The 19,732-nt window shown below is 44.1% G+C and overlaps 1 protein-coding gene across 1 annotated transcript in view; it reads left to right on the top strand.

Annotated features, from left to right (window-relative positions):
• The first annotated feature begins 8,137 nt into the window (after positions 1-8,137).
• WDR36 (WD repeat domain 36) overlaps positions 8,138-19,732 on the top strand; it is a 34,386-nt gene continuing 22,791 nt past the window's right edge. Inside the window, exons 1-9 of the mRNA XM_086479124.1 lie at positions 8,138-8,284; positions 9,475-9,502; positions 12,193-12,293; positions 12,796-12,913; positions 13,793-13,925; positions 15,593-15,647; positions 16,472-16,604; positions 18,232-18,407; positions 19,001-19,121. Coding sequence (XP_086335250.1) covers positions 8,138-8,284; positions 9,475-9,502; positions 12,193-12,293; positions 12,796-12,913; positions 13,793-13,925; positions 15,593-15,647; positions 16,472-16,604; positions 18,232-18,407; positions 19,001-19,121 — 1,012 coding nt within the window. The remainder of the gene's footprint in view (positions 8,285-9,474; positions 9,503-12,192; positions 12,294-12,795; positions 12,914-13,792; positions 13,926-15,592; positions 15,648-16,471; positions 16,605-18,231; positions 18,408-19,000; positions 19,122-19,732) is intronic.

The raw sequence follows: 19,732 nt of genomic DNA, 5'->3' as shown, positions 1-19,732 counted from the left end.
AACTGATATTTTCTGATCTTTGCTAGCTGGAAAATCTTTGAACAACCTAGCTAAATGTGGTGGCTTCGAAGCCAGAGTTTGAAAGAAAAATGATTGAGGAGTAAAAGGTCAGCTGAGTTTCCTAACCCTGCTTCGGTGATTTAAAAACTGTTTCTCATATGGTCAGGCATGTCCCATTGTAATGACAGCCAGTGGATATCCAATTCTGATGCCAAGCTGGTTGACCACACTTCAGTGGCATGCTGAGAGTTATTTTGTTGTCTGTTTGAAGTCATGTGTTCCATTTGTTCAGATTTTGCATGAACACTGGGCTTGATCAAAGTAATTCCGTACGCTTCTTCTCAATTTCTTCATAAACACTACATTTGAAAGCATAGGGACAGTAACATACGGTTATAACAGGATAGTGTAAGTATATTAAATTTAAGAGAGAAGAATAGTGGAGTTAAACTGGAGTACTACTGAAAGAAAAGGGTAAAAAAGATGGCAGCACTGTTGTAATGACCATCCGTTAACCCAGGAAATGCAAGCTACACTTCAAAGAAAATGAAACGTTTATAAGATATGAACATGCAAGATTAAAGGATCTGAACCTGCAAGATTAAAGGATCTGAACAGTCTTAATTCAGATGACATGAGAATCCCCCAAATCATTACATGGTTACAATTCTGGTATTTTAGCATTTGTGAATCAACGTAGATGCAACTGATGTTTTAAGGTGTTTATAACTTCTCACGGGATCGCCAAAGATGAAGAATAGGAGAAAGCAAGGGAGGAGTCTGACAGCAGGTAGCCTCTTCTCTACCTAGGGAAGGTAAAAGCTTAAAAATAAGCATTTAAGGCTGGACTTGGAAAATGGTTGGGACTGGATAAGGATAGAAGGGTGGAAGGTTTAGAGTCTGATGTTGGAGATGTGGTGGCAGAAGATGCTTGAAGAGATGAAACGGAGATGGCAAGAGGACAGGGAACGGCAGTGCGTAGAACACTAGGGACAAATGTGTTCAACCCACAACAGCAATCCCTTAAAGGCCTTGATATTAACTGCAAATATGCTGAGTCTTTGCGGTCTTCTGGCAATAAATCAATGTGACTCCTCCTGGGAATGTATATTTTCTTCCTCCTAGCAACAGACCTGCACAGAGAATAACAAATAACCACTGCTAGTCAGCCTGGATGGAAACGACCTCAGCTGAGAGTCTGGATCCTGCCGAAGCAAGGTGGCCATCAGTCTGCCTTCTGGTGCTGAAACTTCTCTTCCTGATGGGTGTTCACTTTCCTAAAGAACCAGGAAGTTAGTTTTAGAAACAAATAGTCCTGAGAATAATGTTAAATTCTGTATGAAGTTCTTAAAGGAAAGGATGTGCCAGCTGTTGATGTTGTGGGACATACATGACTTGCTAGTCAAACTTGGAATTTTGCATGTGCCATGTAGAAGCCATCAATATTGGGAAGTTTGGGAGAAGGGTATTCTGTATCCACCTCAGGACCCACATGCCTGAGTCCTGCTAACGTGCTGATGGTCTAGGCGGCAGCTGCCTGCATAAATACCATCATCAAAAGGGTTAGATTTTTTTTCCAATAGTGTGGACATACTCCTGTGTTTTGCTGACAAGTCTTTTGATCTCTGGGGGAAGATGAAGAGTGCCAAAGGCAACAGTTGCTACACTCTCTCAGAGCTGTTTTGGTCATCGCCAGCCACCAGCCAACCTCTGGTTCTCATGACAGGAGTGCACACGCCTCGTCCAAGTGGCTTGTGGAAGCCAACACCATCATTCAGCTGCTGCTTGTGTTCAAGAAGGTAAGCTCCTAAACACGCATAGGGACAACCAGCTAGGCTTGTATGTCTGGGGTCAGGAAGAGCAGGGTCCAGGCATCAGATGGGAATGTGGAAAAAAATGTGACGAACACTCCAAATTTCCATTATGTTGGGAAAAAAAAATATTTTACATAATTTTCTGAATGAAAGTATTAACAAAACCAAAAACAGAAGAAAAAAATGTGAGGCCACTGAGCTTTTACCCCCATACTCTGTGCAGAAAGGTTATCTCTAATATCACCTTCATCTTTGCTTGAGTATAGGTTTCTTGATGGTGACATGCACATACCCAAGCTGCTACAGGGATGGCATTTTTGGTTAGCTGTCTGGGTGCTGTCAGCAGTGATTAGATGGTGCTGGGCACCAGAGAAGTGTGCAGTGCCTTCTTCACTTGTGGAGGTGCCAGGAGGGAATTCTTTAGCCACAGCCTGATCCGTGAAAACAGAAACCTGAGCAGTGTTTGCCCAGGCAGATAGAGAAACTCCTGTGCACGTGGCTGCTGGGAAGGGTGGGCTGATCACAGACAGGCTCTGTGCATCTGCCTCGCCCCAGGATAGCCTGTGCTGGGCACTGGCACTGTGACATACACCGTGCATGTGCTCATCCACTGACCCACTTCCTTCCCACCTCCCCAGCTTCCCTCAGGTAATCACGGTCTCCCCCCACCTTTCCTTTCCAAGTACATAATTTCATAATATAAGAAATTCCCATGTCCTACATATCCAAAGTATAATTATGTTAAACATCCTGGATATGACAGCATTTCCATAGCAGTAACCTATTTCAGGAAGGAATATATTGCTCCTGTGTACAAAAAAAAGCGTTAAGATTTGCCTTTCAGCTACATGTACCAAGATGTAACAATTGAAAATTGGCTTGGTAAATACAAGTCAAGCTGACAAATGATAATGCCAGTAATATAACAATATTTATCAGAAATCTCTACCAAAGTCAGTGACTTCTTGTTGGCTTTGAAATGTTCCTCTCACAGTGCGGGCTGGCAGCAGTACTACCCACACAAATACCATCCCAACTTGCAGCAAAATAGCAACAGCTATTTCTCAATCCCATCTTTCTGCTGCTCAAAAACAGCCACAAATGTGAGGTCTTCAAGGCAACCAGGCAGCAAGGATTAGGGAAGAAAGTAGATGTGCTGTAGGTATAAAGCGCCATCAGAAAAATGCTTCTTGTCACAAGTTATTTCTCTTAATGGAAACCACTTCCAAGTCCTTCAAATTTGTCCAACTGCTCGGGTCAAAAGCTGCTTTTGGAAGTGAAGCCTTCAGCATTCTTATGGCTGGAACAAACAAAAGTTTAAAGTTTTGAATTGCTGAAGTTATAAAAATGGACAGATTTTTCTAAATTCCTCTCTGTCCCTGGCTCTCTAATACATGTGTCAGTAATTGCACCTGTATCTCTGAGGAAGTTAAAATAGAAAACAAACTTTAAAACATATTCATCATAATTTGCCATTTCTGCCTTTACTGCTGAGTGGAAATTATAGACTAGTGAAGTTGCTGACAGATCCTGTTTACTCACAGAACTTTTCACATATAAAAAAATAATTAAAGAAAAAGTAAGAGAATTCATTTTTTTCTTAATAATCTTTAATTTGAATTTACAAGCATGTTTTGAATGTCAATTTGTCTTTTATTGCCATATACATTTCTGCTTCCTTTAAAAAAGGATTTTTTCATTTGCTGATCTGATTATATTACCAGTGTCTGCTACAACTTTGTTCTACTGCTGACTTCAGCAACAGAAAAGCATGTGCATATTAGCAATGATAGAAAAGAATTTCAACCCAGTGTTAGTTGCATTAAAACAAGTTGTACCCTTTACTTATACACAGAATTACTATGTCCTGTTTAATAAGGACAGATAAAGACCTTTATTTAACTATTCACAGAGTTGTTGTGTTCCGTTCAGAAAAGACAAATGAACAATGGAAAGTAAAAAATAACACATTCCTGGTCCTGAATTCCTTCCTTAGATCAGTATTACACCGAATTCATGGCAGGAACAGGCTTTTCATCAGTTGTGCTGCTGGTTTTCAGGAGCACAATAAAACCCACCTAAAGTGACTTTCTTTATGCTAGGGTGTACCATTGTTTATGCAGCTGTAAAATGAGAAACACAAAGCTATTTAGAAGAATTGTGGTTTTATCAACTTAGTAACTTTTATGAAGCCTATTAACGACTTCAGACAACAAGCCCCAAAGAAAGATGAAGTGCATGCGCCTTTGCAAGTTAAGAGAACCCTAACAGCTTCTTGGATATGAGAACAAGACGTCCTTTAGGAAACAGGGGTTTTGTTGCTTTGTTTGGCAACATTGCGAGGGTGATGAAGGGAAGCACCCCGATAAGACTCTCTCAAGTGCTCAGCTAAAGCTTAGTGCACCTTCTTTGCAAGTGCATCTCAATTAGTGCAATAGCTAATTGAGGCATCGATTTCCAAACGTCGGTTTTTACTAGAATTATATTTCTATCCCCTGCATACACAGAGTCACAGGACTGATGCCACGCTTTGAGCCAGCGACGGGGGGCTCTCAGCGGCGAAGCCTGGGAAGCGCCGCGCCCCGCTCTGCTCCGAGCCGCGGGCAGGGCGGCGGGTGGAGGACGGGAAGAAAGAAAGACGGAGAGAAGGGAGAGGTCCGGGAGGGGGGCGGAGGGGGGGCGGCGGACCCGCTCCAGCGCACAGGCGGGCCATATTGTTAAATCTACTTTGGCTCGTACCCAATCAGCCGGCCAAAGAAGGACTTTATCCCGCGGCAGTGGCAGTCCTTCTGGGTTTCCCTAATGACTCACGCCGGAGAAGCATTCCCCGAGAACGAACGCGAACTTTCTCTGAAACTAAGCTGCGGCTAGGCTTAAAGCCTCAGCAGCCGTGCCCGCGGCGGGACGGGAGAGAGGCACGGCTGGGCTCGGGGAGGCTCTGTGGTGCGAGCCCCGCGCCCCAGCCTCGCCGCGCACCGGGGCTTCCCAGCGACTCCCGGGAGTTTTCCGTGAAACACTTTCACGGTACAAGGGAATACCTGGTGGGCGCCGCGGCAGAGGCATCGGTGCCGGCCGCACCCGGAGAAAGGGCTCCTGCGGCTTCTCGGGGCGAGGGAGGCAGAGGGGCCATGCCTCCTCTCGCCAGGCTCCCCCGGCAACCCGGGCATCCCTGTCGCCGGTGTCCGGGGCAGCCGGCTGTCCTGTCAGCTAGGCTATCCCCACGGCAGAGCAAGTGCCACTCGGCTGCACTCCCCGCAGTCTGCGCAAACGAAGGGGCTCCCCGGGGAAAGTGCTTTGTAAAGCGAAACGTTCACCTTCGAGAGAAAATAAAACAAAAACCAAACCTGTAGGCGGCACAGGGAAATGTCCACTACCCTCCACCCGCTCCCGCGCTAGCGTGTTAAAATGATGCGCTAGAGACGCCCCTGCGACCTCAGTGTGGAGGGTATGAGCGTCTACCCCCGGACAGTCCATCTACAGGGGCCCTGAAGAGTTTTGTCTGGCCCTTGAGAGAACATCGCGTGTTACTGTAATAATCCACACTGAAGGTGGACCGCCCGCAGTTATGCGGAGGGCTGTTCACACTTGTGTCATTCAAGATTGGCTGTTGCGGAGTTTTTTCTTTTGTTTCGTTTGGTTTTTTTTGTTTTTTTTTTTTTTTGGGGGGGGGGGGGGGTGTTGGATGCTGCGTTTGATTAGTATTCATTACCCTGGTTTTCTTTTCGAATCAGTGACACAACTTCAAGTCTGAATAATTATCATTTACAGTTCTGGAAAGAAGTGCAAGAGGCGTCCAAACGAACCCCGGTTATGGAATTGGAAACCTGCATTTCCGTAGGCGTACAGGTACATATATGAAGCCAGCAACGATCTGAAGCCCAGCAGGAGAAAAACAACGTGTAAAGACACCATGGATAGTCACAAGGGTAACCAACCAGTTTTTCTAGTGCTTCCGAAGCACCGGCATCCCTCTCTTCAGATATGTCCTCCGTGCCTTGTCGGGTCACGTAGCGGTGCAGGAGAATTAACCTTTGGCTTTTTCTTACACAGTCTTTTGTGGCTTGATCATCTTTCTTCAGATCACCGATTTAGCGCGGGGATCCACCTACAATTTCAGCCTCTGTAACCACGACGAGATACAAGAGGATCTCCTAAACGTTTTGGATCTAAACATGATCCTTAAAAAAGAGGTTGGTGGTTTCTCTGGTGGCATCGGAGGGAAACTGTCGGGACGGCACTGCCTCCACGATTTTACCCTTGACCGCCGGCAGCTACTTTCTGAAAATCTCAATTAGCAAGCCGGGAGTTGGCTAGTTTAGTAAACCGGTGCCTGTGAACCAGGACGGGGAAGTTATCTCCTACTCTCCTCCGGCGACCTTCCTAAAATGTGCTTCGCTGAAGCTGGGACTGGCAGGGACGGAGAGCAGGAGCCCGGGCGGCTGCTGCCAGAGCGCTACCCGACTTTTCCCGGCGCCTTGCAGACCCGTAGGACAGACAGTCGCTTGTGTAATGCTTCACCGACGCTGAAGATGGTGTCACGGTTGCAAAGGTGATAAGCGGTTTAGAAGCTACGCGGATGGTTCACACGCGCAGCCGGCGCTTAGCGGAAAGATCAGGCGGCGGCTTTCGGCAGGCGCACCGTGCGGGCGGCCCTGCCGCGGCCGCGGGCAGAGCAGCCCCGCATCGCCGCCGCAGCCCCCAGCGGCCCCGGAGGGCGGGGGGGGGGGGGGAGGAGGGCGGGCGACGGCACGCGGGGGCGGTAGGGATGTCTATAACGGGGTGTCCGAGGCGGGCTGGCAGCCGGCGACGCCGGAGCCTGTGGCTTTTAACGAGCATCCCCTGTTACTGTTTCCCTCCAGGAGCTACAACTCGATTTTCACACCTGCGAGGACGCGCCCTCCCCGCCGGCGGGTCTGCAGCAGTCCGAGGTTCGCCCGGGTGCACGCATCCCCCGGCGGCTAGGTGGAATTCGCTTTCCGTGAAAAAAAAAAAAAAAAGAAAAGAAAAGAAAAAGAGGGGGTGGGAGGGAGGGGGAAAGAAAGGGGAAAAGAGTGGAAAGAGACGGGAAAAGGGGGGAGAAGGGAGGAAAAGGGAGTGAAGGGATAAAATGGGGGGAAGAGAGAAAAAGGGGGGAAGCGGGGAGCAGGGGGCGGGGACGGGGAGCGATGGGGGCACAAGGGGTGGGCAACCTTTTTTTGAGGATGCGTGGGGAGGCGCTGAAGGGAAACGGGGCTGAGGGCCGACGGCTCCGGCGGTGCCGGGATCGCGGCCCGGGGGCGTGACCGGCCGTCTGCCTGCAGGGCTCCCGGCGGGCGGAGCGGGCGGGCCGGCTGCTGGAGTGCGTCCTGGAGAGGGCGTGGGGCTGCGGCGGGCGGCCGCCGCTGTGGCGCAGCACCCTGTCCGTCGTGCAGCGGCACTGCCCGGGCTACCGGCCGCCGCAGGGGAGGCCCGGGGGCAGCTCCGGGAGGTCCGCCGCGGCCGGCGGCGAGGCCCTCCCGCGTGTGCGGTGGCAGGGCGCCGCCGCCGGGAAGGCGAGCCGAGACCCGTGCGACGACAGCAAGGCCCGGGAGCTGATGGCGGTGTGGAGGAGCTACATGAATCTGGGATAGGTGGCTTTTGGGGTGTGGCTTTTTATTTTTTCCCCCTCCACCGGACTTTGCTGCTATTTATTGTCCGCCGTGCAGTCATCGCAGCAAAATAATCCTGCGGGTTGGTGTTTTTGTTTTTTTTTTTTTTTTTTAACACCTAATTTATTTAAAAAAAAAGACCCGCCCCAAACCCACAAAAGCCTTCGGAAGCACAGCGGCTGCTCGCGCGTGCGGCCGCCCCGACCCGCGACCCCGCCGCCGCCGGGATGCGCCGTTGGAGGCCGCTCCCCGAGCGCCGCGCGGCCGCGCTGCGTGCCTCTGCGGCGGGTCTGCCCCGCACCCAGAGCCTGAGCCGGGCCTGCGGCCTCGAGAGGGCAAAGGGCGGGGGCGGGAGAATAATAAAAGCAAAAACCAAGCAGTCGCGGCTGTGGGGAGTGTTTGTAGAGACGTTCGTGGGTGACGGTCCCCTGCGTGCCCTGACGGCCGCCGCGGGGACCCCAGGGGTAGGGTGCTTGGCACCGCGCCCGCCGCTTGGCGGCGCTGACACGCAGCCTTCCCGCCGGCGGAGCGCGGTACCGCCCGGCAGCGCCGCCCCTGCAGCGCAGCTGGGCCCGCCGCGGGGACCGCTTTGGGCGGCGCACGCCGGCCGCGGGGGGGGCGGAGTGCCGGACCGGCGGGCGGAAGCGGGAGGGCGGACGCTTCCTGCGGGCGGACGGCCTGCGCGTGGGGGAAGAGATGGCGCGTGCGGACGGAGGGCTGTTCGCCGGCTTCCGCGTGCTCGGCCGTTTCAGCGGCCACGTGCCGCACGTCCTGCGCTACCACGGCCGACACCGCGAGTTCTACGTGGCCGCCGCCGTCGGGCGCAGCGTCCACACCTACAACGTGAGTACGGACCCCGGCCCCCCCTCTCCTTTCCCCGGCCTCCTTCCGCCGACGGGCGGCCGGGTCGCCTCGCCGCTGGCTGGCCTCGGGCCTCGGGGAGGCCGGGGCCGAGCGGGGTCGACCCATCCGGACGCAGGGCAGGGCCGGGCCGCTGCCTCTTGCCTTCCCCCGCCGCCCACCCACCGTCCCCCGCCGCGGGGCCTCGTGGTCGTGAGGCGGCAGCGTGTGAGGTGGGCCGCGGCGCCCCGGCAGCAGGCATTGGCGGCAAGGGGGGCTGCTCGCCGGCGGGCGGCTGCGGGAAAGGGAGGCTGCTGGTTAAACAGGCCAGAACGGGCTTGCTGAGGTGCGTGGGCATCCCTGGCGGGCTTCTGTGTGCCCTGGCGGGTGCGGAACAGCACATCCGTCGGGCAGAGGAGCGCCCAGATGCTGAAGCTTTTCCTTCGTTGCTAGAGAAGCCAAAGCTCACCTGCAGTTCGGGTAGCTGCGGCTTAGCGTTCGAGGACTACAGTTTAGGGGGGCAATGCGTTAGGTCGTATTAAAACTTACTCTGTATAGAAACAGATAGACATAATTCAGTTCTGCAACATGAAAGCCTATGGTGTTGACTCATTTCGTGCTGTACTGTAAAAGCATTTTCTGTGTCTAGAAACCGTAATAAAACAGAACGGAATCGAGTGATTGCAGTGAACATAGATCTTCCTATGCCTTTATGGAAGTCTCCTGGTGTTCACGCCTATCAGTCTTCTCCACAGACTTTGAACTAAAATAATAATGATGCTCACTGGGCAAAGATGGCTGTAACTGAAGCAAGTTCTATGTGTAAAGGGGTAAGAGAATAACGTAGTGTGGTTGTAGTGGAAATAAAGTAGAAACACAAATGATGTGAAAACAAATTTGCCCAAGCTCTGCAAGGTGTCTAAACATATGCTTAATTTCCTGTGCATTAGGGTAAAGTGTATGAACTGTTGCTGAATAATTGTCTTTTGGCAAATATATTGTTGCATTCCTTTTGACCTGCTATTTGTGGGTTTTTCTGTAGATACTGTTGTAAATGAAGATGGGTAATGTTTCTGTCTCGTGAGGCATGCAAATTCATTATCTAGGTTGGTTCCTAGATATTTTGATTTCCATTTATAGCAAATTCATTGCAACCAATCACTAAAAATGCCTTTTTAACATTTTCATTGCAGGTGAAGAAGCTTGGTATTGTTGCTGTGAGTAAGTATACACAGATTGTTCATTTCTGTTTTGTTTTTAACACATCTGACATCTGCACTCGATTCTCAAATAAAAAATGGAAAATTAATTGTATGTACTAATATTTGCACTGAAATATGTTGAAAGGAGTCTCAGAAATATCAGATATCAATTTGGAAATAAGACCTGCTGTTGCAACTGTAACTTAATTCTCTTGGGAATATACCTTGTGAACCCACTAGTCTTGTCATCTTGTTCTTCCGAGAACACCCTTAGGCCTTAAAGGGTAAGCAGTGAATAAATTATATGAATCTGTTAATTCCAGATCCCGTTTGTTGTTTTTATGGTTGCTAGAAGGCTATATTATAGGAGGAAAATAATTACAGGAACAGAACAGATGTGAATGGGACTAAAAGTCTCCAGGGAGTGTTAAAAATTGTCTGGACTGCTGCATACAGAGGATATGAACCAATGGCTTGACATCCAATTGGCAGTTGGTAACAAAGCATAGCGCCCTAGGTAGCAACAGCAGGGTCCATGTTGTTCAGTGCCTTCACTAACAGCCTGGGTGATGAGGTGGCATGCACTCTTAGTAGAAATTTGCAGATGGTACTATGTTCAGAGGAGCAGCTGACACCCAGAATGGCAGAGCTCCAGTCCAGGGAGGTGTTGCAAAATGCTAGGCGTGGGCCAGCAGAAGCCTTGCCAGGTTCGTTGAGGGCAAGTGCAGAATCGTGCACCTGGGACAGAACAAGACAGGAACTGACTGCTGTGTGGCATCCTGCTGAAAAGGAGCTGGGGCTGTGCTGTTACCAGGCTGAATGTGGACCAACAATGCAGTAACTGTGAGTAAGACGAGCCATGTGCTGATGTACGTTAGGAAAGCAGCCAGCAGATGAGGGAGTGCTGTTATTCTCCTGTACTTCATGCTGGTGAGGCCGTACCTGGACTGTGATACCCAGTTAGTGTGCAGTGTGCTTCTCCCCCTCCTACTGCTCACCTTTCTCTTTCAGGAGGGATGCTGAGGAACTGGGAAGTGTCAAGGGCCTTCAGCACACAGTATGAGAAGAGATATTGAAGTAACTGGTTTTGTTTAGTGTTGCAAAGGGAAGAATTTGGGGTGACCTAGAGGCAGCTGTTACCTGAAGGGCAGTTACAAAGATGGCAGAGCTGAATTTGTGCTGGTAATAGTAGACAGAGTAACAAGGGGCAACAGCCACAGGTTGCAGGTTGAGAGGGTCACAAGGGAGGTTAGGAAAAAATGGCCCTGGCTGAGAGAGAGCTGTAGTATGGTGTAGAACTTGAGCAACCTCCTTCAAGACTCATCTGGACATAGCTGCAGTTAACCCGATCTAGTTCTAGTGACAATCCAGCTTTGGGAGGAGCTGGGTGGGAGTTTGAACTATATGATTTCTGGAGGTTTCTTCCAACTGACATTCAGATGATTCAGTGAGATGTGTGGTGTCTTGAAAAGTAGGTTTTTTACTTCCGTATGCACAAAGTTTTTACACAGACCTCATAAAACAAAATACTTTTCATTAACAGAGCACCTATAAACCTGAGAATAAATACCAGTCACACAACTGGGACTAGATTTAGAAGATCAGCAGTGAATAGTTGCAGCTGTAAACACAATAGCGTAACTTTCAGCTTACAAAATCATGAAAATGATGTGAAATCCTTTTCAGTGGGCTACATCTTCTTACAGACATAATCATTTAAGCTTTTTGAGAAATTACATACAAAATTGTGATTGAAAAAATAATGTGCATCTCTGTGCAGTGTTTTTGTTTATTAATTTATTTCATATTAATTTAAAATTTATATTTAATTTATGTTAAAAGTGCTCTGAAGTTTTTAATTGGAGTGTGGGGTGTGTGGAAAAAAAATGGATTCTGGGGAAGGGTGCTATGTGGGCATGTAGGTTTGTATTATAGGTGCACTCCCACAGTGACTGATTTTTGATCTGGTTTTTCTCTGTTCAATTGTTAAGCGCTGTGATTTGCATTTTTATATTTCTCTAGATTGAATGTATTTTTCCCTAGAGTATTTTTTTTTCCAGTTTTCTACCATTTGGCACCACACCAGCAGCTTCTCAATGTGGTCTGGAGCTTTGACTCTTGCCATTTGTGGTGGTAAAACAGCAGATTGCAATAGTACATACTCTCTCTGAAACAGTCACAAGGTGGGGAGTGAGTTGTATTCTTAGAGCAATAAATAGCTGGTGTCTCTAGCCATAATTAGGAAATGGGTGCAGGAGTGGGTAACTAGCTTCCTGGTCTGCAGAATGGCTTAACCTCATATGCCTTGCTAATGCTGAGACTTCTGTTTATCATCTGTGTTTCTAGTTCAGTGGGTTGTGGGGCTCTGACAGTTCACAGAAGTACTATGTTCAGATAACTTCTTTATTAGCCTTCACAAAGCTAATGCGTGCCTTTACAGTGATAATTCAGTAGTTTATTATTACGTGTTTTTTCAAAAGAACCACCTTGTGATCTGTCAATGTGATGTTAGTTATGTTGTTGTTACTGGTGTGATGTTATTTATGGTAATACTTGCATTCATCTGAAATGTGTGCGTTTCTGTAAGAAATTCAACAGATCGTTGAGAGCTTTCTTGGTGCGTCACCATGCTAAATAAATACACTGTCAGGCTTTTTCTTTTGTTATGAACTGGAAAATTGTTGAACTTTTCTTCTGTTTGATTAACAGGTAATGCTTTGCCACAAGACATTACATGTTTGGCAGCAGACCGCATGTTGATATTTGCTTCATATGACAATATTCTCCATGCTTTTGCGAGGAACAAAGAGGTTTTTATTAGTTTACTTATTGCTTAGTAGTACTAAATGGTTGTGTAGTGTTTGTGTTTTCAAGACCGCTAATTTTCTACAAATGTCTATTTTCGTAGATACTTAGTACTTTATAGTTATTGTTCCCCTAAAATTTAGAAGGAGGACTAAAAAGCCTATAATACGGGAATAAGAGCGAATTTTGTAATGACTGAGCTGTGTTCTATGTATTAAGTATAATAATTAGGCAGTTACTTAATGATAAAAAATAAATTGATAATTTTAACTGATTTGATTTCTGAGAATTAAACTAAATAATTAAAAATATTTAGTTAAAATACTTTTGCCACCATATTTAAATGTCAGAGAAAACGATATATGTTCCACTTATAGTTGCGTGGCCTTTCCATGTATTTTATTTGAACTTGTTGCTGGTGTGTGCTAGCTGTCCTCAAGTATTATGTTAACATGATATGCTACCTGAACAGCTTATATTGATGACATTTCTGGTTTGAAATTATAGGTCGTTCATACCTATGAAGGTCACAAGGCAAGGATACACCTTCTGCAGCCTTTTGGTGATCATGTCATCTCTGTGGATGTTGATAATGTTCTTATTGTTTGGAATATACAGTCAGAAGGTGAGTGACACTTTGTCACTACTTTATAGGATAGCATTGTTAAACTCAGTAATTTAAAAAAAGGGGTTTTTTTAAATGTGCATGTTCAGAAGTAGTTTATTCTTAAAGAAAAAAAAAATCCTTAAATGGTACTGCTGCTTAAATAGTAATCTGAAGTCCTAATCCTTCAGTAATTTTTCATTAATGGGTTCTGCACCACATGCAGAGACCCAGTAAGGTTCCATGTAGGTGTAAAGAGATATGCTTAAACGGAAATTGCATTTTGGTGTTGCATTTTCTGGTAAAGGCTGTGGTACAGCAGCTTTGGCACCATCTGTGAAATCCTGTAGTTCTTGATATTTATCAGTCTGGGTAAGACTAAATTCTTAAGAATAATCTTGTCAGCATCTTCTCATGACATTGAAAAGTGCTTTATGAAATCCTGTCTCAGTGACCTGAATTTTTTTCTTTAGAAGGCATTCCCATTGGTGCAACTGATGTCATTCCCTGGATGCTGGGTCTCAAAAGTGGTCAGAGACAGGCTTTAGTGATTTGAAGTTGCTATAACAAACAAAAGGCATGCTAATTGGGTGAGGTGTTTTGCTCAGGTAGGAGCAGGAAGTCTTCAAAAAGGTATAAATCACTACAGTTTTGCCAGCAATGTTGTGTAGGTAGGCTTATAGGGAAAAAATATACCTTCAAGCCAACAGACGTTACAACGTAAACAAGTTTAGTCTGTCCTGTTATGTATTAGCTAATCCTTTGGTGCAGAAAACACCAGTTACGGGTTTTGTACAGAGTATACATCAGTTCTGCCGCTGTATTTGCCAAGGGATGACAAACATGCAGATTTGTAGGGATAGCCACACTAATGTTATTTCTTACTTTTTTTTTTTGCAGAGGAGCATCTTCAAGTGGATTTTGATAAGACCACTTTTGCAGTTTCTGCGGTTCTACATCCCAGCACCTATTTAAATAAAATCCTCCTTGGGAGTGAACAAGGGAGCTTGCAGCTATGGAATATAAGATCCAAGTAAGGTTCTTAGTAACTTGGATGTACTTCCATGTTTCAAGTAGTGTCATATGCAACAAATAATATTTTTAAGTACAGTAAGTTTTGAATATGGAATCTTTTACTGAGTCCTTTGGCACAAGTTTTCAGTTGGTCTGTCTCCAGCAACAAAGAATGCTGCTGCTTCCTGAATGCTGATGCCTTTCAAGATACGTGTTGTTTACTCTCCCTGCAAAATGTCAGGGATTGTGCAGGATTTTTTTTTTATCTGTGGGTTGTTTTTTATTTCTTGGAATCACATAGCTTTCCCGTGAAAATAATTAAAATAATAGTAAACACGTGTTCAGGCCTTCTTCCAAGCTGAATTTTTTGGTTGTTGTGGGTCTGAGGAGTGCTGGCAGGTAGTGTGGAGGTAATTACTAGCATTTGATCCTTATACTCAAATAACAGATGTGTAGGCATGTAGTTGTCTCTGGGTGTGTCCCAGTAGTGCACCATCCACAATGGCAGTATTTCACACCTACCATGATCAGCTGCTTTTGTAACTTGTGGAAGCTACAACCAAAGTGAACTTCCCTGCATGTGAACGTACATAGTGCAAATAGATGTTAACTCAGCTTGCATAGTTCAGTGTTTTATTCTCATGACTACTGTATACTTTAAGTGATATCACAGCTAATTTTTTTGTTTCATATCCTAATATTTTGGAGATGCCATGTATGGTATATAAAGCAGGAAGCAGGAAGAACCTAAAAATACAGAAAAGTAAATGTCTCTACTCGTAGTACTCTTGTGTCTTTTCAATGCCCGTTGCAGCATCCGAGGTGCAATACATCCTAGATGACAAAAAGTCTTTCTTAGATGGCTTACTTTTGCTTTTAATCATGTAAAAAGTTATGCTGTTACTGTTACTGCTCCTTTAGCAATGTTGCTGGGTTAAGCAATTTCTATTTTTGACTTCCCTACATAGATTATTTTGTAGATAGATATGGACACAATTAGACAAAAAAATAAATTGTAAGAGCTGAGGGGAAGTTTGATGGTCTCTGGCAAGAAAGGAAAGTGAGAGGTGGTAACAGATGGCTGCTAGCAGTCTTTTAAGAATGATAACCTGTATATGTGGTGATGGAATAGTTTTTTAATCCTCTCTGTTCTTAAATACTGTCTTCATAATTTCACCCTTAATGAGGGTATTGTCTTGTTGGTATATAGGCCTGCTTCACGTTTTGGCTGTTAACATTTCTGAAAAAAAATGAGATGGGATGTGCTTGTGATATGCGTGAGTGTCTTCATTTAGGGAAGTTACTCTGCAAATGAAGGATTTGTTTTTATTAGAAGTTGGACCAAGACCAGGATTTTATGTTGATGTTAAGAATTCTGAAGAAGTGTGTTCAGAGTGGAAATGCATGGGGTGCAACTGGCATAGAAGGGGTCTTCCTCTCTATTCATGTGTTGTAATTATGTTACCTTTGAGGTATTAATGCGTGACACTAACTTTTTCAATAAAAATTAACGCTAAGTTTTCTTCTTCGTTAGTATCCCAGTGTTTTGGGTTTTTTTGCTCTAACTGATTTATAAGGACAGAAAGCTGATGTGCTTTTCTCGTGGGTGTGTATAAAGCATCCATTTTGTTGTGGAAAATCCCCAGGGGTTAATTGTTTTATGTTTTTTGTTTGTTTGTTTTCCAGCAAACTCTTATACTCATTTCCAGGATGGCGCTTTGCAGTCACAACCCTTGAACAAGTTAGTATTTTGGTACCTTATTTTCTTACATAACTGGTCAAGAATAGAACACAAAATAATATAATAATATAATAATATAATAATATTTCTCACGTAATAACCCTGTCTTGAACATTTTAGACCTTGAAGAGAGGTAAAGGCGTATTATCTGCCCTTGCTCTAGTTCCAGTTCTGTTTCATTTAGTGTTTTAGCTGTTTTGTGTTCATTATGTCTGTAGTCTTTATTCACTGGATGATGTAATGAATTCACAGAAACAGTTTGTTTGCAAGATGTGTGTGTGTGATGTAACTTCCATAACACTGGTAGCTTTTTGCTGAATTTATTTTGCTTTGGAGGTTAATAAAAATGTGGATTTTGCTGATTGAAGAAAAAATTTTGTGATTGGATTTGCTATGTTTTTGTAGATACAGAAATTAATTAAAACTTGCTGGTGACAGCATTGAAAATGATCTGCGGTTGTCCTGGATAAAACTTGTAAATTGGGGGGGGGGGGCATGGCCGGATGTATAATGGTCTGCCAGAACTACGGTAAACTTGAAGTGAGCTGTTTTTCAAAGGAGTTCCAGCTTCTGGAAGCAGAATTGTTTCATCCAGTGAAGACTTAAGTGCAAAATCTTGCGTCCCTCATTTTTTGTTTGGATTTATTGGATATTCAGTCATGCATTATAATAATATAGGTAGAAGATCTCATGCGAGATGCCTTATTTGTTTCTTTATTCTTTGTCCTGGACTTAAATACATTGTCTTCTATGTATTTGTATTAGTAGTGTAGCAACAAGCTTTTTGCTTTTTCATTTCACTTGCTGTTCAATTTTTCTTTCAGGCTCCAGCAGTGGATGTTGTTGCAGTTGGTCTTGTATCTGGTCATATCATCGTACATAATATTAAGTTTGATGAAACTCTGATGAAATTTCAACAAGACTGGGGTCCCATCACAGCAATATCTTTTCGTACAGGTAAGTCTTAGCATTTTTAGTGAAAATATGTATAAAATAACTAAAACTAAGTGTAAGGTAGGAAAATACATTTTGATAAAGCATTTCAGAACGAGAAGTTGGGCTGAGAGTTTTTGCTTTCAAAGGCTGCAGATAATCTAGAAAACCTATGAATAACTAAGGGAGATCATACATGTTCATCAAACTGACTTTTATAGCATTTTCTTGTGTACTGACTCAGTGCACAGTAAGTGTGACACACAGTTCTCCTTTTTCAAAGAAGACAGTTCGTTTACAGTGTGCCAAGAGCTAACACAGTACACAGTTATCAGAGATAGTGCAGAGTAATCAATACACTGTAAGTTAGTGTCCAAACCAGGTTCTCAGTAGTGTCTTCCCCCTGCAAAACAAAGTTAGAATGTTAATAGTTGGGTGACTACTGAATGGGTGGTACTGCGTAACACTGTTTATATTCACAGCTTTTTTTTGTCTAACAAGCATGTACTGAAGCCAGTAGTTACTTTAGTGTTGATCCTGCCAACAGAGCTGTTGATGTTGAATTTAGTCTCTTACTTGAATAGACAATCTTTCAAATCAGACCCTGTTGAGGAAGGATGCTACTGGAGAGACTTGTGGAAAGGCAAATAAAGTTAAATGACTTCCATTGCCTGCTTGAATGTGTGGCTTTCAGACATTCTCTAATCTCTCTTTTTCTGTCTTTATAGTTGCAAGATTCAGTGTAAATATAACCTGGTTGTTTTGAACTCATGTACTCATTTTACTCTTTGACTAAATGCTCTTCATTTAAATTAAAATGAACTTGGCAAATTTCCTTATCTGTGAAGTTTTATAAAAAAACCCAAAACCAACAACCCCAAACCCTAGGCCTGTCTGGTTTAGTTATCTATGATGTATGTAATTGGAAATTGGAAACTGGCTTTACTTCTGTTGGAGTGGGAAGATTAGTTACCAATTATACAGGATATTTGATGGAGTTTTATCTTGATATGATAAATTTTAAAACTCCCTTGAATATTTGTATTATGTTTTTAGAAGTTAGTATGTTGTATTTACCTCATTAATATTGATAGGATAGAGCAGATAGAACAAACTAGAAATTCTATGAGTTGGAGTTTTAATTGTTGCTTGGAATGGTTGAATAAACATGTAATCAACTTCTGGATTTCATTTTTGCAAGCTGTTGCACCAAAAACTTTAGAGGATCTAAAAAAGGACTGATAACTTCTGGAATGGTGATACAGTAGCTCTCACATCCTGAAGTGTGAAGGCTAGTAAGTTTGGGGAAGAATCTAGGGTATAGGGTAACTTTTGAAAATGATTCAGGTACAATATCTCTTGTGCTTTCAAGCAAAACCTCTAGCATCAGCTGCTGGATTTAGATGTATTTTTTGTTGTGTGATATGAAAAAAATCCTGGTTTTATTATCAGTGAACTTTGTTTCTTTTCTGTTTGAAATATTGGAATATTTCGGTTAAAACATATCTTACTTTTAGAATCGGCTTGAGAATTTTTTTTTTCTTGCGATTATAGCGTTTTCTTGCATGAGGTTTAAGATGTGAGAAATCAGTAAGGGTAAGTTACACGTCAGTAAGCAAACTTTTTGAACTTTTGTGGGTTTCTTGAGCAGATGGACACCCAGTAATGGCAGCTGGTAGCCCAATTGGACACATTGCTTTGTGGGATCTAGAAGAGAAGAAACTAATATGTCAGATGCAAGATGCCCATTCCACAGCAATAGCTGGTATGTCGTTTGTGCCTGGAGAGCCACTTCTTATTACTAATGGTGCTGATAATGCTATACGGGTAAGTTACAATAGCTGCTGCTATCTGCCATTATGTTTTTTTTCTCTTGTAGTCCTCCAAAGTGTAAATGTTTAGCTTAGATTGAAGCAGCAGTTCTCAAGTGAAACAAATAAAATAAAACTCCCAAGTTACTGAAGTTGCTGGCTTTCAGTTGATCTGTAGTGGGGCAGTTTAAGGATTTGCTACCATGATGTCCTTGCTTCCTTTATTGCTTCATGATATCCTTAAAGAACAAAGCTTTGGATCCACTTTTAGAGAACCACACTTTATATCGTGGTGCACTGTCTTGAATCTTGAACTATTTTTATAATGTTCTGGGTCATGAGCAGTTGTTGTTGATAAAAATCCCTTGTGCTGTATGTCCTCTGGTGCCAGTAGCCTTTGGTGGAGGGGCAGAATGAACAGCATGAAACAATCAGCTGCCATGGTGGAAACTTCCAGAGTTTTAGGATTGAGGATGAAAGTCAATGCGTGAAGTTTGCTGCACCAGCTCCCAGCTAAGCCTGTTCCACTGTCAAGAGGAATTAGCAGTGAAATTACTGCCAGAGCAATGTTTATCAGCTTCATTTTTCTACCTTTTTTTTTGGGCACAGGTGTGGATTTTTGATGGACCTGGTGGTACAGGACGTGTATTGAGAAGCCGAATGGGGCATAGTGCACCACCAACAAAAATCAGATACCATGGGCAAAATGGAGAGCAAATTCTTAGTGCAGGTATGAATTCTCATTCTTACTTTTCAGTCTGATTTCCTGCTGTGATAAAAGAAAACGTGAAGAGCTGAGTGTCTTTGTTTAATTAATACAATAGATTATATTTCATGTGTTATGTGTCTGTATTTATGAAAGATAGTGATTAGTGTAGATAGTATCATTTATTACTGTATCAAAGCCTTACACGGTTTCCCTAGAAGAAGATGGTGGGTACGCTGGAAAGTAGTTACAAGTGGAAGAATTTAAGAGCTCCTTTGTCACCTGTATTTATATGTTTGATGAATAAAATGTTTTTCATTATCTCCTAAGGAACTCTCAGCTGGTCAAAATGAAGACCTGTAACAACTAGGGAAATTCTGTTGTGATAGGGAAAAAGTAAGGAGCATAATGCATTTAGTAACTTAGAGGAGCCACTCCATGTTTCGCACTAGTTTGAGCAAGGTTTGTGGGTTGCAATGTCTTTCTAATTTGTTACAGCTCAATTGTGTCTGTAATATATATTCCAAAGGTTGCTTGTTACCAAAATATTATTCTAAAAGTGTGAAACTGCGTATGTGAATACCCTTCCTTAGAAAGTAGCATATTTAAAAATCTATAGATAGACCCCCTAGGAA

Source organism: Leptosomus discolor, chromosome Z (assembly GCF_034619465.1).
Source record: "Leptosomus discolor isolate bLepDis1 chromosome Z, bLepDis1.hap2, whole genome shotgun sequence".
NCBI lineage: Eukaryota > Metazoa > Chordata > Aves > Leptosomiformes > Leptosomidae > Leptosomus > Leptosomus discolor.
This window is presented reverse-complemented; position numbering and strand designations above follow the sequence as displayed.